At 47.7% G+C, this 27621-nt stretch overlaps 1 protein-coding gene across 2 annotated transcripts in view; it reads left to right on the top strand.

Annotated features, from left to right (window-relative positions):
• The window catches only part of ALPK3 (alpha kinase 3), a 56763-nt gene extending 29771 nt beyond the window's left edge, over positions 1-26992 (top strand). For both annotated transcript variants that reach the window (XM_020911246.2, XM_070478302.1), the window contains 9 exons: positions 9755-11834; positions 12506-12653; positions 13032-13159; positions 13301-13336; positions 17084-17364; positions 17915-18003; positions 18672-18895; positions 20449-20497; positions 21097-26992. In XM_020911246.2, the coding sequence (XP_020766905.2) occupies positions 9755-11834; positions 12506-12653; positions 13032-13159; positions 13301-13336; positions 17084-17364; positions 17915-18003; positions 18672-18895; positions 20449-20497; positions 21097-21442 (3381 nt within the window). In that variant the 3' untranslated portion in view covers positions 21443-26992. The remainder of the gene's footprint in view (positions 1-9754; positions 11835-12505; positions 12654-13031; positions 13160-13300; positions 13337-17083; positions 17365-17914; positions 18004-18671; positions 18896-20448; positions 20498-21096) is intronic.
• Positions 26993-27621: the final 629 nt, after the last annotated feature.

Genomic DNA, 27621 nt, shown 5'->3' with positions numbered 1-27621 from the left:
GCAAAATGTCTAAAATTCATGTCCTTGGATACCCAGAAAGAGAGAAGAGTGTGGTGCAGAAAAAATTTATGAAGAAATAATGGCTGAAAACGTCCCAAATTTGGCCAAAAAATAAAAACAAATCCCCACAAACTTACAGATCAAGAAGTTCAGCAAACCCCAAATAAGAAACACCCACATAATTCCATGCCAAGAAACGGCATAGTCAAATTGCTGAGAACTAAGGACAAAAAAACAATGAAATCTTGAATGTAGAAAAAAAAAATGATGCACTGTTTATAGGGGAACTGTAACTCAAATGACTGCAATTTCTTGTCAGAAACAGTGGAGGTTAAAAAGGAAGTGAAATAATATTTTTTAACTGCTGAAAGAAAAGACTTTTCAATCAATAATTCTATATTCAGCAAATATATCTTTAAGCATTGAAGGTGAAATAAAGACATTCCAAGATAAAGGGAAACTAAGGGACTACATCACTAGCAGACCTGTTCTTAAAGAATTGCTAAAGTAAAATTTTCAGACAAAAGGGACATGATACCAGAAGGAAACTTGTAAATATTTGGATAAATATAATTATTTTTCTCCTCTTAAATTCTCTAAAATATGTTTGAAGGCAAAAAAATTATAACATTGATAGTTTTTAATGTATGTGAATGTAATATTAATATGTAAAGAGGGAGAGGGTAAAGGGACCTATGTGGTGGTAAGATTGCTTAATTTCACTTGCCATGGTAAAATGTTGATTTTTGAGGAGACTGTGGGAAGTTAAGTGTATATATTGTAAGCCCTAGAGCAATAATTAAAATACTATACAAAGAAATATAGTAAGTATCACAACATGTAAATTTAAGTGGAATACTAAGAATTGTCAAATAATCTACAAGAAACCTGGACAGGGGAAACAGGAAGAAATAACTGAAGTAACAAATAATAAAATGATATTTAAGTCCAAATATCTAAATAATTATATTAAAGTTAAATGACCTAGATACATGAAGTAAAAGACATAAATTTTGAGATTGGATCAAAAACACATTCCCAACTCTATTTTTACAAGAAATTAACTTCAATTCCAGTGATAAAAATAACAAGGCTTCCCTGGTGGCTCAGTGGTAAAGAATCTGTCATGCCAGTGCAGGGGATGGGTTCAGTCCCTGGTCCAGGAAGATCCCACATGCTGTGGAGCAACTGTGGTGCTGTGCACCACAACTATTGTGCCTCTGCTCTAGAGCGCGGAAGCCGCAACTACTGAGCCCACGTGCTGCAATGACTAGAGCCTGTGCTCGGCAACAAGAGAAGCCACCGCAATGGACACTGCACTGCACACTGCAACTAGGGAGTAGCCCTAGGGCAGCAACGAAGACCCAGCATAGCCAAAAATAAATAAATAAATAAAAATTTTAAGTAGAGTAATAGAAAATGTATATAATACAAACACTAATCAATGGAAATTTGGACTGGCTATGGCTCAGATGGTAAAGAATCTACCTAAAATGTGGGAGACCCAGCTTGGATCCCTGGGTTGGGAAGATCCTCTGGAAAAGGGCGAGGCTATCCACCTCAGTATTCTTGCCTGGAGAATTCCATGAACAGAGGAGACTGGTGGGGAACAGTCCATGGGATGGCAAAGAGTCAGACACGACTGAGCAGCTAGCTAACACTTTGACTTTCACATATTAATATCAGACAAAGCATGTGTGTGCCTGCTTGCCTGGAGAATTCCAGGTGGGCTGTCATGCCCTCCTCTAGGGGATCTTCCCAACCTGGGGTTGCACCTGCATCTTTTGCCTCTCCTGCACCGGCAGGCAGCTGCTGCTTTACCACTGCACCACTGGGAAGCCCCCAGACAAAGCCAACTTCAGAGCAAAGAAAATTACCAGAAAAAAAAGAAAGAAAAATTACCAAGAAAAAATAATGAATTACATAATGATAAAAGAGTCAATTCAAGAAAATGAAAATGAGTTTGCCCCTAACAACAGAGCTTCAAAATACATGAAGAAAAGCTGGCAGAACTAAAGGGAGAAACAGACAAATCGGCAGTTATAATTGGAGACTGTATTTAAACACTCCTCTCAATAGTCAATTGAACTAGCAAACAGTAAGAACAGAAAAGAAGCAGGGGACTTCGCTGGTAGTACAGCGGTTAAGAATCTACCTGCCAGTGTAGGGGACACAGGTTCAATCCCTGGTCTGGGAAGATTTCACATGCCATGGAGCAACTAAACCCATCTACCACAACTACTGAAGCCCATGTGCCTAGAGCCTGTACTTCACAAGAGAAGACACCACAGTGAGAAGTTCATGCACCTCAATGAAGAGTAGCCCCCACTCTCCTAAACTAGAGAAAACCCAGGAGCAACAATGAAGACCCAGCACAACATAAATAATTTTTTTATTTAAGAGTAGAGTTGAATAGCCTTACCAACCAACTGGATCTGATAGCCATATAGAATACTCTGTGTAACAACAGCAGAATACTTACTAGTTTCAGGTATATATAAGACCTTCACTATAATAGATCATATGGTGGGTCATAAATGTTAACAAATATAAAATGATTGAAATCATACAAAGCATGTTCTCTGACAAAAATGAAATAAAAGTAGAAATTAGTGATGGAAAGATAATAGGAAAGTCTCCAAACCCTTTAAAATTAAATACCACGCTGTTATGGGTCAAATAGGAAGGACTTTAAATCAATTGGGAAGTATTTTGAACTGAATAAAAGTGAAAATACAACATCTCAGAATTTTGCTGCTGCTAAATTAGTGTACTGATAAACATTTATAGCATTAAATACTTATCTTAGAAACACGAAAGGTCTGAGGTCAAAACTCTGAGCTCTCATACTGAGTAACTAGAAAAGAAAGAACAAAATTAACCCAAAGCAATCAGAAGGAAGGAAATAGTAATGAAAAGAGCAAAAAACAATGAAATTGAAAACTAAAACTATGGAAAAATAAACCAGAATCTTATTTGAGAAGATCTATAATATTGATAAACCTCTAATAAGTCTCACAAGGGGGGAAAAAAAAAAAGGGACAAATTACCTGTATTCAGAATGAAAGAGGAGCTTGATTGTGGTGATCATTTCACAGTATATAGGTATATCAAAACATCAAGTTGTATATATTAAATGCATACTGTTTTGTTAATTATACCTCAGTAAAGCTTTTTAAAAAATGAATGAAAGGGGATATCACCAGAGACCCTGCAAGCATTAAAAGGATAATAAAGTTCTATTATGAAAAAAATGCACACACAAGTTCAACAACTTAGATGAAATAGAACAATTCTTAAAAAAAAAAACAACAACAACAGAAACTACCAAAACTCATGTAAAAATGAAACAGGATAATTTGAAGAACCCTATGACTGCTAAAGAAATTTAATTTGTAATTTTTAAGTTTTTCCCCTAAAATCTTTAGGGCCAGATGGTTTCACTGGGTAATTATATAAAAGATTTAAAGATGATGAAGCCTCAATATGAGCCCTGAGTCTGGGTTTCATCAAGAAATAGATTCCAGGTCCTTGACACTCCCCAGCTCCATCCCTGTTAAGCCCTTGGCTTTGAATCCTGCTTCCCAAAACCAGCGCTCCAGGGTCATGCCCTCTCAGAGGGTGACAAGCCATAGTATTTGTCATTCAGTGGTTCATTTCTGTGAACCTCCTATGTGCCGTGGCCTATGAACATTGCAAAGGTAAATCAAACTGATTCCTTAATCTCTGAGAATTTATAGGGAAGACAGAAAGACAAGATAGCAAATTAAAACTGCTAATGTTCTTCGTAATGAAAAAGCTCCCAGAGAACCATCTAGTTTCACCCCAGCTCACACAAGTGTTATTTTTAAGAAGTACATGACATTTCTCCTCAGATCTCTACCCAGTTCCAGATGCAGACACATACATACCATAGTGTTTAGAGACATCAACCTTTATAGTTATTGTGCACCAAGTCTAACCCTGGCCTTGAGCTGGGCCCTCTTCAGAAGAGTTCAAAGATTAGCAGATGAATCATGTGCATAAAACAAATAACTGCCACAGAGAGTGAGGATATAATGATAGAATTAGGTACATTTGCCAAGGGTACATAGGACAGGAAGCCACTTAAATTTTTAGGGATGGAGAAGGGAGTTCAAAGGCTTCCCTGGTAGCTCATCTGGTAAACAATCTGCCTACAATGCAGGAGACCCTGGTTTGATTCCTGGGTCGGGAAGGTCCCTGGAGAAGGGATAGGCTACCCTCTCCAGTATTCTTGGGCTTCCTAGGTAGCTCAGATGGTAAAGAATCTGCCTGCACTGCGGGAGACCTGGGTTTAATCCCTGGGTTGGAAGATCACCTGGAGGAGGGCATGGCAACCCACTCCAATGTTCTTGCCTGGGGAATCCCCATAGACAGAGGAGCCTGGTGGGCTATAGTCCATGGGGTCGCAAGGAGTCAGACACAACTGAGCGACTAAGCACAGCACAGCACAAGGGAACACAGAAGTCTTCAGAGAAGAGAAAGAAATTTTGAGGGAAGTCTTTAGGGAAAAGGAGTCCTACGGGTGAGCAGTAAGACTGAGAATGTCCAGCAGAGAAGAAACAAAGTGATTATAAAATAGCACAGTAGTCAGTATGGTGTCAGTGCTATAGGATGGAGGAACACAAGAGATGAGCCAGGAGAGACCTGGCTCTCCTGCTGAAAGGCCTCACTGATCACACAAGGGCCTGTTTACTTATTCATTTTCATTCTTCATTAGCTTTTGTGGAATATGTGTCATAGGCACATGGTATAAAATTCATGAAGTATGAGAAGTATTTAGAGTATATTAAACCTTTATCCTGGTCCCATCGCCTCATGGGAAATAGATGGGGAAACAGTGGAAGCAGTGTCAGACTTTATTTTTTGGGGCTCCAAAATCACTGCAGATGGTGATTGCAGCCATGAAAGTAAAAAACGCTTACTTCTTGGAAGGAAAGTTATGACCAACCTAGACAGCATATTAAAGAGCAGAGACATTACTTTGCCAACAAAGGTCTGTCTAGTCAAGGCTATGGTTTTTCCAGTGGTCATGTATGGATGTGAGAGTTGGACTGTGAGGAAAGCTGAGTGCCGAAAAATTGATGCTTTTGAACTGTGGTGTTGGAGAAGACTCTTCAGAGTCCCTTGGACTGCAAGATCAGTCCTGGGTGTTCATTGGGAGGACTGATGCTGAAGCTGAAAGTCCAATACTTTGGCCACCTCATGCGAAGAGTTGACTCATTGGAAAAGACCCTGATGCTGGGAGGGATTGGGGGCAGGAGAAGAAGGGGATGGCAGAGGATGCAATAGCTGGATGGCATCACCAACTCGATGGACATGAGTTTGAGTAAACTCTGGGAGTTTGTGATGGACAGGGAGGCCTAGTGTGCTGCGATTCATGGGGTTTCAAAGAGTCAGACACGATTAAGTGACTGAAATGAACTGAACTGAACTAAAACCTTCACCCTTTCTCTACTGCCCCCACCCCCTTCCTCTTTCTGAAGTCAGTTGCTGTAACTGGTATGTTGGGCATCCTTCTAGATCTGTTTTCTGTGCATCTACAAGTATGTGTGTCTGTATTTCCTACACATGGGTGGTGTATGATATTTTCTGTCCCAATACTTTGCTTTTTTATTTGGATATTTATTTTACTTATTTGGGATGTGGATGTACCAGAATTCATTGAGTTAATCCCATATGGAGGTAAGTTAGATCATTTCTTGCTGATTTTGTAGTTGTTCAGTCACTAAGTCATGTCTGACTCTTTTCGACCCCATGGACTGCAGCACGTCAGGCTTCCCTGTCCTTCACCATCTCCTGGAGCTTGCTGAAGCTCATGTCCATTGAATCAGTGATGCCATTCAACCATCTCATCCTCTCTCGTCTCCTTCTCTTCTCTCAATCTTTCCCAGCATCATATCTAGTCTTTTGCTATTGTAAACTATACTGCAACAAATATCCCTGTATGTATGTCCGTTTGAACATGGACGTATTTCTATAAACTCCAAGGAATGGGATTTTGGGGTCAAAGAGTGTGAGTGGTTTCCGTTTAAGTAGGTAAAGCCAGATTACTATCCGTGGAGGCTGTGCTGATGCCTGTTTCCCCACACCCTAGCGGGCAGAGAGTATTCTTCAACTTCTTGCTGTATTAGGTTGGGGCTTTTAGGCTTTAACCTGTAAGTGATGATAAGTCACTGAGAAGCTTTTAAGCAGGGGAGTGTCACAATCAGATTTATATTTTGGAAAGATCAGTTGGGCTGCAAATTTGCAGAGGCAAAGACTAGAGTCAGACACACCAATTAGGAGGCTTAGGCAAGACAGAATTGTTGGCAGCTTAGATTAGGCTCTTGGCTGTGGAGACAGAAGAGAATAGATATTGAGATAGTGAAGCAGTAGGTTCTATAGGACTGATCAGTTTAGGGGTGAGGGGGAGTGAAGAGCTTTAATCAGCAATTCCATTCATGGGACTTCGCTGGCGGTCCAGTGGTTAAGACACTGCTTCCACTGCAACAGGTGCAGGTTTGATCCCTAGTCCAGAAACTAAGATCTCACATGCTGCAAGGCAAGGCCAAAAAAATTAAAAAGTTCTGTTCACATGAGCCATGTGTGCAAAGTCAGCGTTTTCTTTGTAAATTTAAAGCTCTCATATCCATATTAATATTTCCTAATCAGGAAAGTTATGACCAACCTAGATAGCATATTAAAGAGCAGAGACATTACTTTGCCAACAAAGGCCCGTCTAGTAAGGCTATGGCTATGTTAGTAAGGCTATGGTTTTTCCGGTGGTCATGTATAGATGTGAGAGTTGGACTGTGAAGAAAGCTGAGCGCTGAAAAATTGATGCTTTTGAACTGTGGTGTTGGCGAAGACTCTTCAGAGTCCCTTGGACTGCAAGGAGATCCAACCAGTCCATCCTAAAGGGGATCAGTTCTGGGTGTTCATTGGAAAGACTGATGCTGAAGCTGAAACTCCAATCCTTTAGCCACCTCATGTGAAGAGTTGACTCATTGGAAAAGACCCTGATGCTGGGAGGGATTGGGGGCAGGAGGAGAAGGGGACGACAGAGAATGAGATGGCTGGATGGCATCACCGACTCGATGGACATGAGTTTGAGTAAACCCTGGGAGTTTGTGATGGACAGGGAGGCCTGGCGTGCTTTGATTCATGGGGTCTCAAAGAGTCGGACACGACTGAGCGACTGAGCTGAACTGAACTGAACCCTAGAATGTCAGAAGTAAAAAGATACTAACATTCTTCTGTTGGACTTAGTATTTGATGGCTCCTAATATTCTACAATTGGAGAAGGAAATGGCAACCCACTCCAGTATTCTTGCCTGGAGAATCCCAGGGATGGCAGAGCCTGGTGGGCTGCCGTCTGTGGGGTCACACAGAGTCGGACACGACTGAAGCGACGAAGAGACTTGGAGAATATTCTCCAAGCTCTATTTTTTTTTTTTATTCATACTATTCATTTAGCATCCCATGTGGAAGTGAAAGTGTTAGTCGATCACTTGAAAGTGTCCAACTCTTTGCTACTTCATGGATTGTAGCCTGCCAGTCTCCCCTGTCCATGGGATTTCCCAGGCAAGAATACTGGAGTGAGTTGCCATTCCCTTCTTCAGGGGATCTTTCCAACCCAAGAATCGAACCCAGGTCTTCTGCATTGCAGACAGATTCTTTACTGTCTGAGCCACCAGGGACAGCATTCCATATGCAGTAAAGTAGCTTTAAATTCTAGACTTGAATATAGTTTATGTATAGTCTTTCATTATGTATTCTCTTTGCTCTTGTTTTTAATTGGAATATAACTGCTTTACACTGTTGTGTTAATTTCTGCTGTACAACATTGTGAGTCAGCTATAGGTATACATATATCTCCTCCCTCTTGAGCTCACTCCCAACCTCCCCCTATCCCACCCCTCTAGGTCTTCACGGAGCACCAAACTGAGCTCCCTGTGCTATATGTAGCAGGTTCCCTCTAGCTTTGGTTTTGTGTGTGGTTCTTCTGATACTTATAAATATTTGTATGTAATAATGTATAAATTCTATATAATATGTCTATAATTTTGTGTTTAATTAATGTTTTACTTTTTTTATGAGTGGTGTTTCCACTTCCTTCCTATCTTTTTTCCCTTTCATTTTCTCTCTCCTATTAGCCCAAAGTTGTATTTCTAAGTGGCTATCTTTATATATATTTATATATCCCATATTTCTATTGCCTGGATTTTCAGCTTTGAATCATTCCTCTGATTCCTAGCTTGTATAAGTGATACAATTAAGGCACTCACACCACTCATCTTCTTGCTCCTTCCCCTTCTCTGCTAGTTGTATCATTTCTGCATTGTCAGGGCATAAGCATTGACATTCTGATCTGCCACTCTATAAACTTTTTTGGCTTTAGTCTTGGTTAGCCAGAGGGTTAACTGCATATTCACTGTTCACTGTCAGTTGTCTTGCTGTGGTTTTCCAATCATTTCTTGGTTGACCAAAGTTTGTTCTCCAGTAATTTCCTCCAGGGCCCTGGGAACACTTATCCTTAAGCCCTTGCATATTCAAAAACAATTTTCTTAGCAATTTTCAGGAGGTTTCTTCAAGAGTGTGTTTTTTGTTGATGTTTTTTGAGATCTGCCTCTGGTAGGCTGTTCCACTTTTCTTTCCCTGACTCCATTAGACATCTCCCTTATATGTCTTCTGCTGGATTTCCACCCAGTCTTCCACAGTCCTACAGTCTTACAGCCTCCCAGACTTTCATCTGTCTGCTTTTGGCATTCCTTACCTCCCCACACTTTTTTGAGACTATAGGTTTTATCAGCCTCCAGTTCCACTAACAGTGGAATTTGCTTTATTTTTTCTTATTTACTTAGCTGGTTTTGAGCATATCCAAGAGGCAAGAGGCAAATTACTGTTTAGGCCACTGTGTTTAGATAGGAGGTCCTTTAATTATATTTAAATGTGTGACATTATAGTATAAAAGCACAGAACTTGCGATTTGAAGTTAGACACACCTGGTTTCTAAACGCTACTGTTTACTATCTGATAATGGACAAACCACATTTCTTCTTTGACCATCAGTGTTCTTATCTCTAAAATAGAGATAATTCTTATAACTATTTCATATTGTTGTGAGGAGTGAGGTAATACCTATATAATAAGTGGGGGCCTGGCATAATGTTTTGCAAATAGTGGGTGTTCAGAAGGGTAACACTGTAACATTTCATGGATCTCCTGGCATAAGTGTCATTCACAACGACTTTAACCTTCTGTGACTAGCATTATGTAATTACCGCTCACTCAGCATTAATGGTGATGTTGCCCCCGATGCTGTCAAGGAGACCCTTCAATACTCTCCCACCTCACCCATCATTCTATCCCGAGCAGTAATGCCACAGGAGAGGGAAAGGTTGATTGCTCAGAAGCCCTGAGAGAGGACACTCCCCTCCAAATGGTGGGGGTGAGGGGAGGAGTAGTACATGAGCAGAGCCCATCAGGAAAGGCAGGATTTCTTCAGGGAGACGTGGGAAGGCCCAGAGCTAGACCTCGATTCTGGATATTACTTTATCTGGATTCTGGGTTCACGGGGTTTGGTGGGTGGGCATGGGACTTTGTCACCCCTAACAGGCCTGAGAAACCAGGTGGCCAGATTCCCATCCCGGCAGTTGTGGTTAAGGCCCGAGGAGACTGGGACATCAGATTGGAAAGAGAGCCTAAGGCACCTGTAGTTAAGTTCTTGCTTTTGTCCGTGTGTTCCCAGGTCCAGGAATCCCAGGCAACCATGGCTCCTGCATCGGCCAGCAGCAGCTCCGATCCAGTCTCTGCTGGCCACAGCACCTTTAGAAGTCAGGGCATCATTGAGCCCATGAATGCAGAAACCCAGGAGGACAGGAAAATGTCTCCTGACCAGAAAACAGGAGGCAAAAAGAATAGAGAGGTGGACAGGAAGATGCAAGTGGACAGGAGGATGCAGGGAGACCAAACAGAAGCCTCCCAACGGACACAGGCAGATAGGATGACACAAGTGGATGTTATGATGCAAAGAAGTGAGAGGTCAGAGTCGGACAGGAATTCCCAGGAGGATGTGATGGCACAAGGAAGGGTGGGGATGCAGGCGGAAGAGAGGACCCAGGAAGACGGATGGGTGCAGCAAGACAAGGGGACACAGTCAGAGGGGAGCACTCCCTTGACCACGAAAGGTCATTCAGAGAAGGTGTCCATGACCAGTCTCAGCCCACACTCCAGGGCCCCCAAACGCCCACCTTCAGAGAATCCTAGGTCTCAGGTTACTGAAGGCTTTGGACAGAGCCAGGAAGAGTTCTCTGTCCCAGACAAACTGGGTTGTATCCTCACATCTGACGAGACACCAGGACCAGCCTCTGGGAGCCGGGAGGAAGCTGTGCTGGGTCCCCTGGTGGGGGACCTCGCTTCCAGGGCACAACTGCCTCCTGAGGGCCGTTCGGAGCAGGTGGGAGGAGAGCGCTCTGGAGGGCCGGAGTGGTCCGCTCCAGGGAGGGACAAACCAAGGGAGGGCCTGTTCCAGCGTCCGAGGGAGGAAGAGCTGGGAAGAGCACCACCTGCAGCTCTGGGTGGCGGTCCTCCAAGGAGTTTAGGCCCCGAGGGGTGCCCCCTGCCCTCTCCTCCTGAGGCTGGCCTGGCTCGTCATTCCCAGGAGGGGCTGCCCAGCACCCCAGCTTCTCAGCCCAGGAGTGCAGCTGCCTTCCCGCCCTCTGAGGACAAGACCTTGCTGAGCTCTGCCCCCTCACTGCACCTGGGGCCAGGGCCATCCAGCCAGAGTCACCCTCCAGAAACCGTGGCGGTAAACAGTGAGGGGGCCTGCGCCAAGGTGCCAGATGCGGACGGGAGGACTTCAGGTCCCCGGACCTGTGACCCTGGCCTCATAGACTCCCTGAAGAACTACTTGCTTCTGCTGCTAAAGCTGTCCAGCTCGGAAACAAGTGGAGGGGGCCTGGAGTCTCAGGGGAAAGCTGCCACTGGGGATCCGGCACCCCTGCCCACCCTGGCCCCCACCATAGAAGTGGCCGGACTGAGTCCCCGAACATCACGGCGCATCCTGGAGCGCGTGGAGAACAACCACCTGGTGCAGAGTGCACAGACCCTCCTGCTGAGCCCCTGCACCTCCCGCCGCCTCACTGGCCTCCTGGACCGTGAGGTGGAGGCTGGCCGGCAGGCCCTGGCTGCTGCCCGGCGCCCAGGCCCCAGCCCTCTCTCGGTCCCTGCCATCGTGGTTGGTGAGGAGGAGGGCCCTGGGCTGGCCTCAGGAGGATCCAGCGAGGGTGAGGGAGAGCTTCCCCTTGAGGGGCCTGTCCTCCTGGAGGCCTCCCGGGAAAGCAACATGGGTGGGCTGCTTAGGGAGGAGGGTGGTGGGCAGGCAGCCCCTAGGCAGGCCCTGCTGTCAGCAGAGAGCAGAGCCCAGGAGCCCTCCCCAGAGGAGGAGGCCCCGGGAGAGACGCTCCCCGCAGCGACGCCTGAGGAGCTGGCTCTGGGGGCCCGGAGGAAGAGATTTCTCCCCAAGGTAAAAGCCGCGGGAGACGGAGAGGCTGCCAAGGCTGAAGAAAGGGAGAGCCCCTCGGTCTCCCCCAGGGGGCCCAGGAAGGCCCTTGCACCTGGGTCCCCAGGGACTCCTGGGCGGGAGAGACGCTCCCCGACTCAAGGCAGAAAAGCAGGCATGTTGGAGGTGCCGCGGGCAGAGGAGGAGTTGGCAACAGGAGACCCAGGCCCCAGCCCCAAAGCCGGCAGTCTAGATGCTGAGCTGACCCTGGAGGAAGGCAATCAGGATACTCCGGCCAAGTCCAGGAAGGCCAAAGACCTGCTGAAAGGTGAGTACTGGGTATGGGCTACCAGGAGAGGATGCTGCTGGGTCACCTGCCTGCTGGAGACCTGTGCACCTCTGTAAAGGTATTCCCATGTAATAATCCCACAGGCTGTAGAATCAGAAAGGCTTAGTTTTTGTCCTGGCTCTGTGGCTTGGAGCTGATAATAGGACCAATTTCATAACATTATGAGGTTAAACAGGATAGAATAAATCCAGGGCTCGGCCCGGGGCCCAGCTTCAATAGCATCCTAGCCCTAGCCTCATCATCATTGTCGTCACCCCCATCATCCCCTCTTTGCAGACTTGTCCCATGAGTACAGAGTGGTGCAGACAGGACTCAAATGCAGGGTCCTAGAGTTAGGAGCCCAGGCTGCAGGCTGAACGTCCTCTCTTGACTGCTGTCTTTGGCCTCAGCTGTGAGACTCTGCCTGGCCTGGAGTGGGGGCGCATAGCTGGGTTCTTTCTAGCAAAGCTGTATGCTCTGAAGTCAGGGCAAAGGCCTCAGAGACACAGATGTGGCAGGGGCGGGTGAAGTGATGGGTGTGTGTGGAGACTTGAATCCTGTTTTCTCTCAGCCTGTGCACCAAGGACACCCAGGGAAGCGGGGGCAAGGCATAGAGGGCACAGGACGGCGGGGAGGGGGCTCACTCCTTCCCACTGTGCCCTTGATCCCAGCCCCACAGGTGATTCGGAAGATTCGGGTGGAGCAGTTTCCTGATGCCTCGGGCAGCCTGAAGCTCTGGTGCCAGTTCTTCAACATTCTCAGTGACTCCGTCCTGACGTGGGCCAAGGATCAGCGCCCAGTGGGCGAAGTGGGCAGGAGGTAAGCCAGATGGGTGCCACCCCCACCTGGCCCCCTAAGACATGGCAGCAGTGATCATGTGGGGGCATCATCCCAACTTTGGATCCACCCTCTCAGTTAATCCTCATAGTAACCCTATAAGGGATACTCTAGTACTCCCACCATTAAGAGGAGAACATTGAGGCTCAGAGATACTGAGTCATTTGCCCAGAGTCCCACAGCCAGTGAGGGTCAGGATCACAAACCTGGCCTGTGTGATACAGGCCTGGCTCTGCCCAGAGCTCCTGGAGCCTGTGCCCACAGCAGCCTCTGACAGTGGGGTCTGAGGACTCTCAGGACACAGTCTGGCCTGGGCTGTGCCATGGTGATGGCCTCAGGGGGAGGGTCTCCTCTCTGCAGTGCCGGGGATGAGGGGCCTGCGGCCCTGGCCATCGTGCAAGCGTCCCCCGTGGACTGTGGCGTGTATCGATGCACCATCCACAATGAGCACGGCTCAGCCTCCACCGACTTCTGCCTCAGCCCTGAGGGTGAGTGTGACCCTGCCCCCTCCGCCTGGTCTCTGCTCCAAGGAGGACGGGGATAGGGAATAGTCATCTTTGCAGAGGTAGAGCTGTCTGTGGGCATGCCTACCTGAGGACAGTGACTTCCTCTGCTTTTTCTCCACACAGTGCTGTCAGGATTCATCTCCAGAGAAGAAGGGCAAGGTACGATGCCCCTCAGGGGGAGGAATGGATGGGCCTGTGTCCCTAGGCCTGCCTCTGCAGGGGTTCTTTAAAGACTTGGTGGTGGTCCGACTCTTGGGACCCCATGGACTGTAGCCTCCCAGGCTCCTTTGTTCATGGGATTCTCGAGGCAGGAATACTGAAGTGGGTTGCCATTTCTTTCTCCAGGGAATCTTCCCAACCCAGGAATCGAACCCGGGTCTCTTGTATTGAAGGCAGATTCTTTACCAACTGAGCTACAAGAGAAGCTTGGAATCTGCTCCAAATGCCACATTCGTCTCCACATACAGCTACCCTTTCCTCCTAGTTTAGCATGTGGCTTGTGGAGGAGGTGGAGGGAGGACAGCTGTTTCAGAAGTTGAGGGGGTAGGAAGGGCTAGAGGGCTATCCCACAAGGAGTTCAGTCAGCCTGTGCCCTCTCCCCTCGTCAGAGCACTTGATCGAGAGCAGGACTGGCTACCAGGGTACTTCTCCCTGCCGGCTTCCTCCCTGGAGTTTCTCACAGCAGTCTGTGAATTCCAGCATGAGACCCACTTGGGGAGCATGCTAAAATGCAGTTACCTGAGCCCTGCTGCAGACACTCTTAATCACAGTCTCTGGGGAAGGACCTAACATTATTGCATGTCAGTAGACACCCTAGTGATTGTCATACACCCTGAAGTTTGACAAACAGTTTGAAGGCACAAATATTAGAGGAAGAGTTTGTGTTGCTCCTGCAAAAGACACATTAAGGTTTTAGGACTGCGAAGGCAGCTGGTGATGGAAAGATTTCTAGAGCTTCATGAATTCCTTCCTTCACTCATTCCTTTACTCATTCATTCAATTAGTACCTTTTGTTCAGTTATCAAAGTTAATGTCAAATATAACCTTATGCCTAAGAACAAATAATACTTTATTCTCATAAAACCAGATTTTCCTATCTTGTAAGCATTGGTTTATTTGAATGAGAAACCACTCAGTGCTTTTGGCTGACATATCTTCTTTTTTTTCTTTTTAATATTTGTTTATTTGGCTGCACCAGGTCTTAGTTGTGGCTTGTGGGATCTAGTTCCCTGACCAGGGATTGAACCTGGGCTCCCTGCACTGGGAGCATGGAGTCTTAGCCACTGGACTGCCAGGAAAGTCCCTGACATATCTCTTAAATCTGTCAAGTGTATAATAGTTCCTCCTCCCTCATTTGTTTTCCGACCTTACCATATATTTCTTGAAGTCACTTGACGTGTAGAATTTCTTCCATTTTGGATTTTGTCGATTGTATCACCATTTAACATGTTCCTTCGTTGATGGACTTCTTCTAAACTGGTGATTAGCTTGAGGTGCTCCAATTCAGGTGCAAATTTGGGGGAACATTTCACAGGTAAGCTGTGTGTTTCCTTTTGCCTCTAATCTTCAGGCACATGATATCTGTTTTAGTAATACTAAGAATGATCACTGAGTTTATTCACATGTTTTCTGCCTGATCTATCCCCTTTAAAGTAAAAAAAAAAAAAAAAAACAGGAATTCTCTGGCAATTGAGTAGTTAGGACTCGACTCTTTCACCACCACACCTGGGTTCAATCACTGTTAGGGGAACTAAGATTCCCACTTACTGCAAGGCACAGTTTAAAAAAAATTAATTAAAACTGTTATCTGGTACCACCCCTGTCGTTATTGAGGAGTTTTAGCAGTCACTGATTATTCAGTTCAGTTCAGTCGCTCAGTCGTGTCCAACTCTTTGCGACCCCACGAGCCGCAGCACGCTAGGCCTTACTGTCCATCACCAACTCCTAGAGTCCACCCAAACCAATGTCCATTGAGTCAATGATGCCATCCAACCATCTCATCCTCTGTCATCCCCTTCTCCTCCTGCCCTCAGTCTTTCCCAGCATCAGGATCTTTTCCAATGAGTCAGCTCTTCGCATCAGGTGGCCAAAGTATTGGACTTTCAGCTTCAACATCAGTCCTTCCAATGAACACCCGGGACTGATCTCCTTTAGGATGGACTGGTTGGATCTCCTTGCAGTCCAAGAGACTCTGAAGAGTCTTCTCCAACACCACAGTTCAAAAGCATCAATTCTTTGGCGCTCAGCTTTCTTTATAGTCCAACTCTCACATCCATACATGACCACTGGAAAAACCATAGCCTTGACTAGACAGACCTTTGTTGGCAAAGAAATGTCTCTGCTTTTTAATATGCTGTCTAGGTTGGTCATAACTTTCCTTCCAAGGATCAAGTGTTTTTTAATTTCATGGCTGCAGTCACCATCTGCAGTGATTTTGGAGCCCTGATTGTTACCTCAATCCTTTATTTCCTTAAGGTTTACAACATGGAGTACTTTAGTTCTGTCATTTTTTCTTTATTCACTAGCTAAAATTTTTCAGTAAAGAGGAAATGTTTATTTGGTAATCCTGATACATATAGGTCCAGCAAAAAAATGAATGGAAATTACTTTCTTTTCCCTCTTGCTAAGCTTTCAGAATAATGAATTAGTGCTGTAACATCTTCCACAGGTCACCAATGAGGGTTTTTTGTTTTTTTCTAGGAGAAAGGTTTTTTTTTTTTTTATAATTATGAAAGTATGGATTTTAACACATTTGAATATTCAATACTTTAGAGTTAATCTTTTTGTTGGTAAAATTGTCTCTCTCTCTCTCTCTCTCTTTTTTTTTTTTGGCCAATGGAAGCCCCTTCAGGTTGGCTCTTGTGTTCTTGTGACAAGCAACCAGTTGTTTTTGATATTTCACTTACTTTCTGATCCACAGATGTTTCTGGCCAATCCAGGATACTTCCTGCCATTTGTTCAGGGATTTCTGGTTCCTTTTAGTGGAAAATAATCTTCCCTCATAGCTCAGTTGGTAAAGAGTCTGCCTGCAATGCAGGAGACCCCGATTTGATTCCGAGGTTGGGAAGATTCCCTGGAGAAGGGATAGGCTACCCACTCCAGTATTCTTGGGCTTCCCTTGTAGCTCAGCTGTTACAGAATCTGTCTGCAATGTGGGTGACCTGGGTTTGATCCCTGGGTTGAGAAGATCCCCTGGAGAAGGGAAAGGCTACCCACTTCAGTACCCTGGCCTGGAGAATTCCATGAACTGTATAGTCCATGGGGTTGCAGAGTCAGACACGACTGAGCGACTTTCACTTTCACTTTAGTGGAAAATGGTATTTAGTGATCACAATTTGAGCACCAGTAGTACTCACTGCTATTAGATTAGTCTCAAACTTTTTTTTCCAGTCAAACATGTTGATTGAGATGGAATCACTTATTCACTTGATCAAAACACCAAATTCTAAAACAAATTAGTCCTGATAGTCTGTATTGATTGCTGCTTCCTCAGAAAAACCCCTGCCTTCCACAGACACAGGCTGAGCCCTTACTTGTGTGTGCTGAGCCCTCACACACAAGCACTGTTGAATGACCAAGGGTTGCATAGCTACAGGGTCTGCCATCAGGAGCTCACAGTCCAGTAGGGACCCCACAGTGCACCCCCAAAAAGCAGTAATGGACAGAGTGAGTGTACCACTTCCACAGTTTTCCTGCCCTGTGAACTCTGCATCAGTCAGGGGGAGTTTCTATAATGTGTATTTATGTATTTGTTTGACTGTTTCCTGCAGCATATGGAATCTTAGTTCCCTGACCAGGGATTGAACCCACGCCCCCTGCACTGGAAGCGTAACCTTAACCCCTGGACAGCCAGGTATGTCCTGAGGGGGAGTTTCTAGTTTTTCACACTTTTCCTGTTCCCTCCAGTTGGAGAAGAGATTGAGATGACCCCTATGGTGTTCGCTAAGGGTCTGGCTGACTCTGGCTGCTGGGGGGACAAGCTCTTTGGGCGCCTGGTGAGCGAGGAACTTCGAGGGGGTGGACACTGTTGCAGCCTGAGGAAGGCCTCCCAGGCCAAGGTCATCTACGGGCTGGAACCCATCTTCGAGTCAGGCCGCACGTGTATCATCAAGGTGTCCAGCCTGCTTGTGTTCGGGCCCAGCAGCGAGACATCTCTCCTGGGCAGAAACTATGATGTCACCATCCAGGTACTGTCCCATGCCCCTGCCCCTGCTTCCACCCTCTCGTCCCTCCCCTTCCCAACCTGGTACTGTTGGAAAGCCCCATATGGAGGTGGATGCCATCTCAGTCTCTGCTTTACCTTGAGGAGAGCCTGAGATGTAGTCCAGGCTACATCTTTGGGACCATAGTCTTCAAACTGTATTTTTCAGCAGAAACCTTTTTCACTTCCCTTAACTGTATCTTGCACAGAGAAGCCTTATTTGTGAGGGGACAAGCGGTGACTGTGAGGGGGTACCCCACTTTCTGCAGCATGGCCCCTGGGACACAGCCACCTATCACTAGGGCTCCAGCAAACACAGTTTGGAAACCACTTTGAAAACATGTCCGAAGCCTCTTGTTTTACAATTGAGAAAAATGAGATGCAGATGAGGGAGGTGGGTAGGAGTGAACCCCACCTTCCCCAGGGCTGGGATCCTCCCTGCAGCCTCTAGCAGACAGCCTCCCACTTAGAGCAAGGTATGACCGAGGACAGGAGCGATTCCATGCTGACCAGAGTTGGTTCTCTTCAATCCACAGGGGTGCAAGATCCAGAACATGAGCCGGGAGTACTGCAAAATCTTTGCAGCTGAAGCCCGGGCTGCTCCTGGCTTTGGAGAGGTGCCTGAGTAAGTACACAGGGAGGGGGCCATGCAGTCTGACTTGAGCTTCTGCACAGAGCCATGAATCATAGCCTCCTGGGGACCCCCTGAGTAATGGTCATGTGCAAATGGGCTCCCAGCTAGCCCCATGCTCAGCTCAATGGTTCCACAGAATCTAGAAACAAAGACCTCAAGATTCACGGCCCACTTTATTTATTTATTTTTTTTCATGGCCCACTTTAGAGAAGCTTCTGCTCTGGTCTCCAGTCTCCTCTCACCCACCCGAATTCTCTACCCCTTCTTCCAGTTTTTGCTGATTGTGGAGTTTAGGCATGGCAGCTTCTGGGCCTCTCTGAAGGTGACAGGGAGGCTAAAGCATCCAGGGTCTAGTGGGCATGGACACAGTCTGGCTGAATCCTCTCAGAGGTATTCCTTTCTGTTTGTCACCCTCATTCACGCACAGAGGCCTCCTGGGGCCAGAGTAGGGTTCAGCTCTCATTTCCACTGACCTCAGAGGATGGACAGGACCCTGAAGCCAGTGGGGAACTCCTGTCCTTGCTGCCCTTCAGGCTCAGAGCTGAGCTCCCTTTTTGGAAAGACCTTCCTTTTGTCTCCAAGAGTGTGGAGTTGAGGTGGAGGGAGGCACTCTCGGGGCACAGTCAGTCCTGCTTACTGTGGGGTGGCACTGTGTTTAGGATCATCCCACTGTATCTGATCTACCGTCCTGCCAACAACATCCCCTATGCCACCCTGGAGGAGGACCTGGGCCAGCCCCTAGAGTCCTACTGCTCCCGGGACTGGGGCTGTGCTGCGGCTCCTGCAGCGCCTAGCAGCTCTGAGGCCGTGTGGAAATGCCAGACCTTCCAGCACTGGCTCTATCTGTGGACGAACGGCAGCTTCCTTGTCACAGACCTGGCAGGTATGAGGGTGTGAGGTGGGTGTGTGCATGTGCAGGAAAGCATGCGGAGGGCAGGGCACTGGTGTGCCGCACACTTCCACGTGTGTTCTCCTCTGCTTTCACGGTAACCTTGTAAAGTGCACTGGACAGAAACCACTTTGTGTGCAACCCTAGTACATACCAGACCCTCATGGAGCCTAGTCTCTTACTGCAGTTGTGTTTAAAGGAGTATACTCCAGGCTCCACTTAAAAAATATATTATTTCAAAGACTATTTCATGGATCTAATTCAAGCTGCATGACCACGTTTTCAAAATCACCCTTCTTCCCTGCAGCTCTGCTCTGAACTTTCTTCCTCTCCAACTTCCTAAACTCTCTTCTACCCTTGCACACAGAGCTTTTTCCTTTTCCTCTCTAGGAATAATAGTATCCTCCCTGCCTCTCTCTCAGACTTATTATGAAGATTCCATGAGACTGTATTTGGGAATGCCCTCTGCAAACCAGAGTTCTGTGCAAGTGAGGGATCATGAGTATTATCATGCAAAATGGAATGTGAAAAATGCTGAAAGAGAAAAGACAAAGAAATGAATATTTATTGCCTAACTGCTGTGCTTCAGATACTAAGTTAGGGTCTGACACATACCGTGATCATCTTAATTCCCCTACAAGATGGGCAGCATGATCACTGGGTTTACTGTCGAGGATTAGAGATAGGAAGTGACTGGCCAACCACACACGGCTCCAAAGTGACAGAGCCAAAATGGAAGTCCGGATCTGCCTGGTTTCAAGCCCACATCTGTGCTGCTCTGTCATCTACTGGCACTCAGGCCTGTTAGCGAGAGCTTGGTTCCTGGAGGAAGGCAGCTGGACAGAGTGCAAACAGGGAAGGGTGGTCACAGGCCTGACGCGCAATGTTAAAGTGCTGGGGTAGCCTGGCCAGGGTGAGATGTGTTTCTTCCATCACTGTTTGCCCAACTCTGTCCTTCAAGGCTCTCTTAACCTTAGAGCCTGTCTGGCTGCTTGCAATGCTTGCTTGCTGCCTTGATGAGTATGTGGAAGCTGGTCTTATCCATGCTACACTTCTGCCAGCCCAGCCCTGTTATACCTTTCCATTTCCACCTCTCTCTCTCTGTCCAGATGAGCTAATCTGTTAAGGAGGAGCAGAAAGTTTTAGCTCAAAGCCAGAGACTTGCCCAGTTTAGGATGACCTAATCTCACCCAGTAGAGACAGAATAACTTAGCTGGAAGACTTGTGGGTCTAGGAATGATACTTCATTTCACAGTGGTCATTGCACACGGATTGTGCCCAGTTACTAAATGAATGAATGAATGACTGCTGAAGTTACTTAATTTCCTCACCTGTGAAAATGAAATTATTATTACTACTCATAATACAAATATACCCACACTGCCCCTGAGACAGGCCAGGTGATGCCCAGTGAGAGGGAGCCCGAAGATGTGCCTAGAGCTTGGCTTGTTCCCATCTAAAATGGTATGCATCTTGGAGACCTGGGGCCCCTAGAACTGCCCCAGGCTACTACCAGCTCCCAAAACTCTCTGTCTTTCTCTTTTCAGGGGTTAACTGGAAAATGACCGATGTGCAGATTGCTACCAAACTGCGAGGGTGAGTGCTTCTTGGCAACAGAATGCCCTCTGAGAGGCTGCTTGGGGTATAAAATGTCAAAGTTCTTCTGGTTCTCCATCCCTAAGGTGCTGGACCTTGTGACTCAGTAGCCCCAGTTGTGCCCAAGGCTATGTCCTAATGTCTCAAGGACCTCTGCTCCCCACCTGCTGCGACCCTGACCCCAGATCACGACCAGCAGCTCTTGCCACCCACAAAGGACCACCTGGCATTCTGGGGTTGCAGTGAACCTGCTCCTCTGCTTTATCACAGAGAAACCTTGTGGAGGTTCATCAGGGGGCAGAGAAACAGGGCCTGTGAGTGGATGGGGACCTGGAGTCTGCACTAATGTATGTTGATAAAGCAGAGCCTCCTCATACCAAGCAACATCCCACGTGATGAGTTCCGTGGGCCAGGGCCAAATGAGGCCTCAGATTAAAAGTGAGGTTTAGGGTGCTGCCCATTGAGGTGGACTCCCCAGCACCCCGAGGTGAGGTGAGAGGTACCTTGGGCATGACACCATGCCATGGCCACCCCACGGTCTGCCCCTGAGGACTGCCTCTCTGGGTGGGACCCCACTCAGCTCTTGTGTCCTGCCACAGGTACCAAGGTCTCAAGGAGAGCTGTTTCCCCGCCCTGCTGGACCAGTTTGCCTCCTCCCACCAGTGCAACACCTTCTGTGAGATGCTGGGGCTAAAACCCCTCAAGGGCCCAGAGGCCACCCACCCTCAAGCCAAGGCCAAAGGCTCCAAGAGTCCATCTGCCGGCAGGAAGGGCCCCCAGCTGAGTCCTCAGCCCCAGAAGAAAGGCCCCCCAAGTCCCCAGGGCACCCGGAAGAGTGCCTCGGGCTCCAAAGCCACCCCTCAGGCCTCAGAGGTGGTCACCACCCAGTTATTGGGACAGCCTCCCACCCAAGATGGGGGCTCCAAGACCCAGGGCATGCGGTAGCCCCCACAGGAGGCTGGGGGCCTCCTTCCAGCAGCAGACCAACAAGGAAGCAGCTCAAACCGCCAGAGATGTTCCCAGTACAGAACCAACGGAGCAGGTGTGCCCCAGGAGGCTCCACCCAGGGCCTTTCCGAGCCGCCACTCCTCACTCAGCTCCTCCTCAGACACTGGGCGTGGGGGCACCCAGCCCCATGGCCTCTTCTGATGCCGTTGTCACCAGGGCTCCCAGGCCCCACCTCCAAGTGCCTGGCAGCCTGGCCGTCCTTGAAGTTTACACTGGCCACTGCTGGGGCCGCCCTGAGTCCTTTGCATGATCTGCAGCCAATGTCCTGCCCAGACCCTGCTGTTAAAGTCAATCTGGGGCATGTGGGACAGCATCTCCCTTCTCCCTTCACTTCGCTCTGATCTCTCCTTGCCCTCAGGGCTCCAGACTTCCTCTGCTCTGTCTGACCTGGTGACTCTCAGGGTCTTTTCCTTCAGCCATTTTGCCTCATTTATCCCAGCTTATCTTGCCACTAACCTGTCCCTGAGCCCGAGTGGGGCTCAGGGCCCTTCCAGGGCCTGCCCCTCCTTGTGCAGTGGTCTTTGGTGATGCGTGTTCATGCTCAGCCTTTCCCTGTTGCTCAGGCACTCACTCCCCTGCCTTCCCTGCCCCCTTGCTCCCCATCCCCATCCCTGGCTTTGAGCCCGATTGCAGCCTGTGCCTGCCTTTCACTGACTGTCCCTCTACCCGAGGGCTTCCTAGCTGACCCCCACCCTCCCACCACCCCTCGGGAAGGAGCACACCCTCTGGCCTCTCAGCCGCCATCCCCAGTACACCTGTCCCCTCCTCCCAGGCCCTCTGCCATGAGGTGAGGTTTGCATCAGCAGCTGTGGCCAGAGGGAAGGCGTCGACTTTGCGAGACCTCGTGCTCCTTACTGAAAGGAGAGGGGGTCACAGTGAATTCCACACTGCCCTCTTGACCAGGGACAGAGGGCTGGACTCTTCTCCAGAGGGAGTGCACGTGGGAGTTCTGGGAGGAATGGAGCCCATCCCTGCATGGGGTAGACAAGCATCTCTGTCTGGGGGTTAGGACCCCTGCCTCCAACTTTCAGCTCTCAATCCTGGGCCTCCAGCTCTGGGCCTCAGTGCGGGCTCCTGAGGAGTTTTTGTCCTCAGCCCAGCACCCTGGGTCCTTCCTGAGAGCCCTTCTTGAAGCCTGGGAAGGGGGAGTCCAGAGCTAGCCCAGTCCCCTTGGAATGCAATAAAGGCAGCCACTGTGCATCCAGCTCACCTCCTCTAGTGTGGTTGTAGGTGTACGGGGTCAGGGTCCCCTTTCCCCAGGCAGGGTTTTCTGCGGACATCCTCCAGTCCCTGGACCCACTGGAAAGATAGATCCATGGTTTGGCTCCTGGATTGACAGTCTCAGCCTTCCATGGCAACAGCCAGCCAGTCTGTGCTTCTTGTACCACTGGGAAGATGACTTGGGTCCCTGAGCATGAGGGTGCTTAGGCCTTTGGAACTGCTCCTTCATTTGGAAGAGGAATGCAAAGAAAGGAACCCAGGAAAGAAGAGTAGAGCTGGGGAGACGCCCAGTGTCTCTGACTGCCTCCACTGCAGCAAGACCAGCCGAAGGGATGACCAGTGCCGTTGTCCTCTTAGCTACTCACGGACTGTCTCTGGCTTTCCCAGCTGCAGAACTTTCTCAGCCCCAGCCCCACCCAACTACCCAGGCCTTTCTTTGTCCCGTATTTCCCCCCTCCACTAGACATTTCTGACTTCTCTACCTCCTCTTGTGCTCAGGTGATTCTCCCCTCTTTCTCCTCTTGCCCCAGTGTGCCCCCCACGCTCCCAGCCTGCATATCCAGACTGCCTTGGTGAACTGAGAGCTGAATGTTGTTGATTTGTTTGTTCACCCACCTGTTCATTCAGACATACTGAGCAGACTTCCTTTATGCCAGACCCTGAGCTGACCACCGGTGGGAGGCAGCAATGTATGAGGTGGTCTCAAAAGAGACACTGGCCATTATGTTTCTCAGGTTTTGAGCAACAGAGATGGACTTGGACCAACCTAACAAGGAGCAGGGACTCGGGAAGGGTGTGGGGTAGTTCACAGGACCTAGAAGGGCAGGAGCCATAGTAGCTTGGAGCTTGCCTCCCAGGAGCTGCTAGCCTTGGCTGCAGTGGGTCTCCTTCCACTCAAGATTGAAATTCCCATCCCAGAGCTCAGGGCAATGCAGTAGGGGAGAGGCAGTTTTCCAAAGAATGGGGATTCTCACCAGAAGAATGGTGGAGGGTAAGGGCTTGGTAGGCAATCACTGGAGAAAACCTGACACATAAAAACATACCCTTCTTCCCATATGACTTATTACAATTCTCACATGTGGCCAAAAGCAAATCGTTTTCTGCTTGGGGAGACCATTCAAGGTCATAGCCAATGACCAAGTCCAGGGATAGTGACTAGGGCTGCCATTCTCTGAAGTCCAGTGTCACAAATTATACTCTTCCCTCTTTTATCATCATCTCATCTTGAAATTCCGCAACCTGTGGAAGGAATATAACCCAGCAAGAAGGGAGGTGTGAGTAAAGGCTATACAGCACACTTCCATAACTGGTCATGAGAACTAGTATTTATGACTATGGATTTTTTTTGCCTGTTGGAGTGACATAAATCTTCAGTCCCAAAGTCCAGTTCCTTAGTGGTCCTGCCTGTGTGGCAAACATTAGCCACTGGATATGGAGAACCAGGAAGCACTTTAGAAAACACCCCACGTCCATCTGTACCCTGCTCCTTTTAAATAGCCGAGATCTTATTTTCCCTTGATAGGGTTAATCATCCTAGCTACTCCTACATGTAGTCTTTATGTATGCTTCTATTCTAGATACACTCCTATCCTAGCTATGTGTTGCTCAGAGGTACAAAAAACCTGAGACGGCCAGATGCCTAGGCCTTTAATTCACTTGAATCATTACTATGAATTTTTGAAGATGCTTCCTTGGGGACTAAAACCTCTACACCAGTCGAATCCTAAATCTCAGGTATGAGAAGAGCTTTGAGATGTAGTAATAACATGCCCCTCTTCACGCTTCAACCTGTAGGAGAAATAGCACCATGAACTGTTGGCCGGTTTGGAGCTTGTGCTCCATCTTGCAGGCCTTACCCAGTTTCTCAAGGTATTGTTTTCAGCTGGTGCCACACCTGAGTTTTCAGCAAACTATTTCACTGTATTTTCAAGCTAACCGCTTCTAGACTTCTGGGATCCTGACAAGATGAACAGATGCCATTAGCATCAACCCATCACTTTGCTATGAAGTGCCTTCTCTGGTTGAAGATTTAGAACATTTGATATTCCTGTGGATTTTGATGGGAGAGGCGTCACAGGTCAGGAGAGCAAACCAAATCCAGAAGGGCCTGTAATGGTCAAGACAGGTTCCCCCCTCGTTAAAGCCATAGCATAGGTGTAGACTGAGATGAACTCAGCCATAGGTCAGGAGGAGGCATTGTGGGAGAGAGTGAGTGAGCCACACCGCTCCCCTCCCCCACCAACATGCTTGCCTGTGCCTTGAGAGCCCCATCCTGGCATGTCTGCCTAGTGATGGTGGCCACACCTGTCTGTGGCTGGGTGGGTCTGACAGCCCCTTTTCCTGAAGGCCAGCATGGCCACCTAGTATGCTGTAGCCAAGCCTTAGACTGCCCCAGAGCCCAGTGACAAGTCAGAGGACTGTGTCTCAACAGGCTAATAGTTACTTGTTGGCCAGCGTATCTCTTGGTTCCACACTCTGGATTCTCCTGCCTCATTTTCCAGATCAAGACTTTCCAAAAGCTACACACAGCACTCTGCTCAGCCGAGGCTCCATGTAGCTCCCCAGTATGCCACAGATAAATCCCTCAAGCACCCTGGGTCTGCCACAGGCAGCCTGTTGGCAGAATCATTTGTGTTACTGGCTTGACCTGCTCAAGAGCCTTCACTCGCTCTAGGCCCAACCCAAAGCTGGCAGTCTTCTGGATCAGTCAGTAAGTGGGTTGGAGCAAGAAGATGCCCCCACCTGACATTTTTGCCTGAAATTGGGCCTTAGTGGTAAGGAATTCACAATGTAGGAATTTGTTCTACATTAACAAACTATTCTGACCTCAATGGATCACTTGATCCCCAGGAACTTTATCAGGGGAAAAGTTTGCATTTCCACATGCTTTATCTCCCACCTCTGACTCATACATATGTCTTAACAAAGCATCTAGGGAAACTGCTGATCTCCAGGCCCTATCAACATGATGGAACATTGTAGTGCTGAGGTCAAGGTCCCCCATGAGGCGGGTTGTGGCACGGAGATGTACAGCTAAGATGTTACATATCTTTAAGCAGGACAGCAATGGAGTCCTGTGGCCCTGCCACCTGAAGATGGATTGCTTCTGATGTTCTTTGCTCATCAAAATGGAGGGGAAAAAATGATTTTGCTAGACCAAAGCGTTCATACCAAATGCCAAGAGGTGGGTGAATTTCCTTTAGCAAGAAGACCATTTCTGGGAGAGCACCTGTCATCGCAGTCACCACATTTTACAAAAGTTTACAACGAGCCGAAGACCTCCTGGTATTTTGCACTGACCAAGCTGGGCTGTGGTAGAAGTCATTATGACTTCGCCCGCCAATCTGATAGTAACACTGATATCTATAGTTCCTGCACAAAAATGGTATCACTTTTACCATTTTGGTAGTGAGGGGGTATTCTGAGGGCTTATGCTCATCCTGTCCTACTGTAATCACTCATGCTTATCCTATCCTACTGTTGTCACTCTTTTTTTTTTTTTTTAATTGTTGTCACTCTTATCCCACTAGAATATATCCATTTCAACTGTACACTCAAAATAACTAACCCTTCATTGGCTTTGAGTTTCCACCGAGTCTACTATGGCACAAAATTTAGTCTATTAAATGTCTCCTTGGATGGGCAGACCACATACTTTTCTGTTGTCCCCAGACATTGGACTTAGCTTGAAGGCAGTGTCCTATAGAACCCCCTCCCCGAGTCTGAGTATTTTCTTTTCCTTTCCATTCCCAAATAATTGAACGTAGATCCCTTTGAGGGAAGACTGCAAGGAAGGTTCACAATATGCAAAATAAGGCTTTTCTTAAAAAATATTTGACTTCCTCTCCATTGAAAGTCTGGAAATTTAAGTGGGAGATTTTGACTCTACTTTGGCAGTTTGAGATGGGCCTCTTTGCCTGACCAGAAGTCTTCAGTTATGGTCATAACTGGGTGATATCTTTGGCACTGTCTGGTCTTTTCATTCCTGGGGCCCCATGATCGATTAACCATAGCTAGGGGTCTGGTTTCTACACCCATGTCCACTATGCTGACTCCTGTACTGTGTTCCTTCTATTTATCTATCTCTGCTGCTGAGATCAGGGAGTTCATTTTCACAGGACCTCTTCCAACCAGCATTCCAGGCCTCCCTCGCCAATTTCTCACGACAGAGTGAGACCATCTTGCCCGTCCTGTCAGAGAACAGTGAGAGCGTAGTTGGGCTGGATGCTTGCCAGGGACCCAATAAAGCCCTGTTGTCTCCTGAAATCTGTGAGTTCCTGCCTTTCTTGGCTTTTTGGTCCTTTGTTACAATTTAGCGTGGGTCAGCACATCCACCCCACTTGGGAAGAACTGTGGCTGTTTGAGCTTCTCCAGAATCTCTGGTGAGTGAGAACACATCAGTAAACAAAACCTGAATCAACAAACTATGTTGTACTATCTTGGTCAAACAGCCTTAAAGTTTCCATAAATTTCCCCTATATTTTTTGACAAGGTATATTAGCTAGGTCATAGGGCTTTCCTGGTGACTCAGTAGTATAGAAACTGCCTGCAATGCAGGAGAAGCAGGAGACGTGGGTTCAACCCCTGGATCGGGAAGATTACCTGGAGGAGGGCATGGCAACCCACTCCAGTATTCTTGCCAGGAGAATCCCATGGACAGAGGAGCCTAGTGGGCTACAGTCGCAAAGAGTATGATACAACTGAAGCAACTAAGAATGCACTTTAGCTCGCTCATACAGTTTCTTCTGAGAGTAACTCTTCTATTTCCTGATCTGATTCTATCTCTCGTCCCTTGGATTATGTCGAAAGTGGATTCTGGTTACTGGCAGATCAACAGTGTTGCATGGGGCAGAGTCTGGGTCCCAATTTTGTACCTTGATGTTGTCAGTACCCAT

Source organism: Odocoileus virginianus, chromosome 16 (assembly GCF_023699985.2).
Source record: "Odocoileus virginianus isolate 20LAN1187 ecotype Illinois chromosome 16, Ovbor_1.2, whole genome shotgun sequence".
Taxonomy (NCBI): domain Eukaryota; kingdom Metazoa; phylum Chordata; class Mammalia; order Artiodactyla; family Cervidae; genus Odocoileus; species Odocoileus virginianus.
The sequence above is the reverse complement of the archived record's forward strand: the minus strand, read 5'-3'. Positions and strand labels throughout refer to the sequence as shown.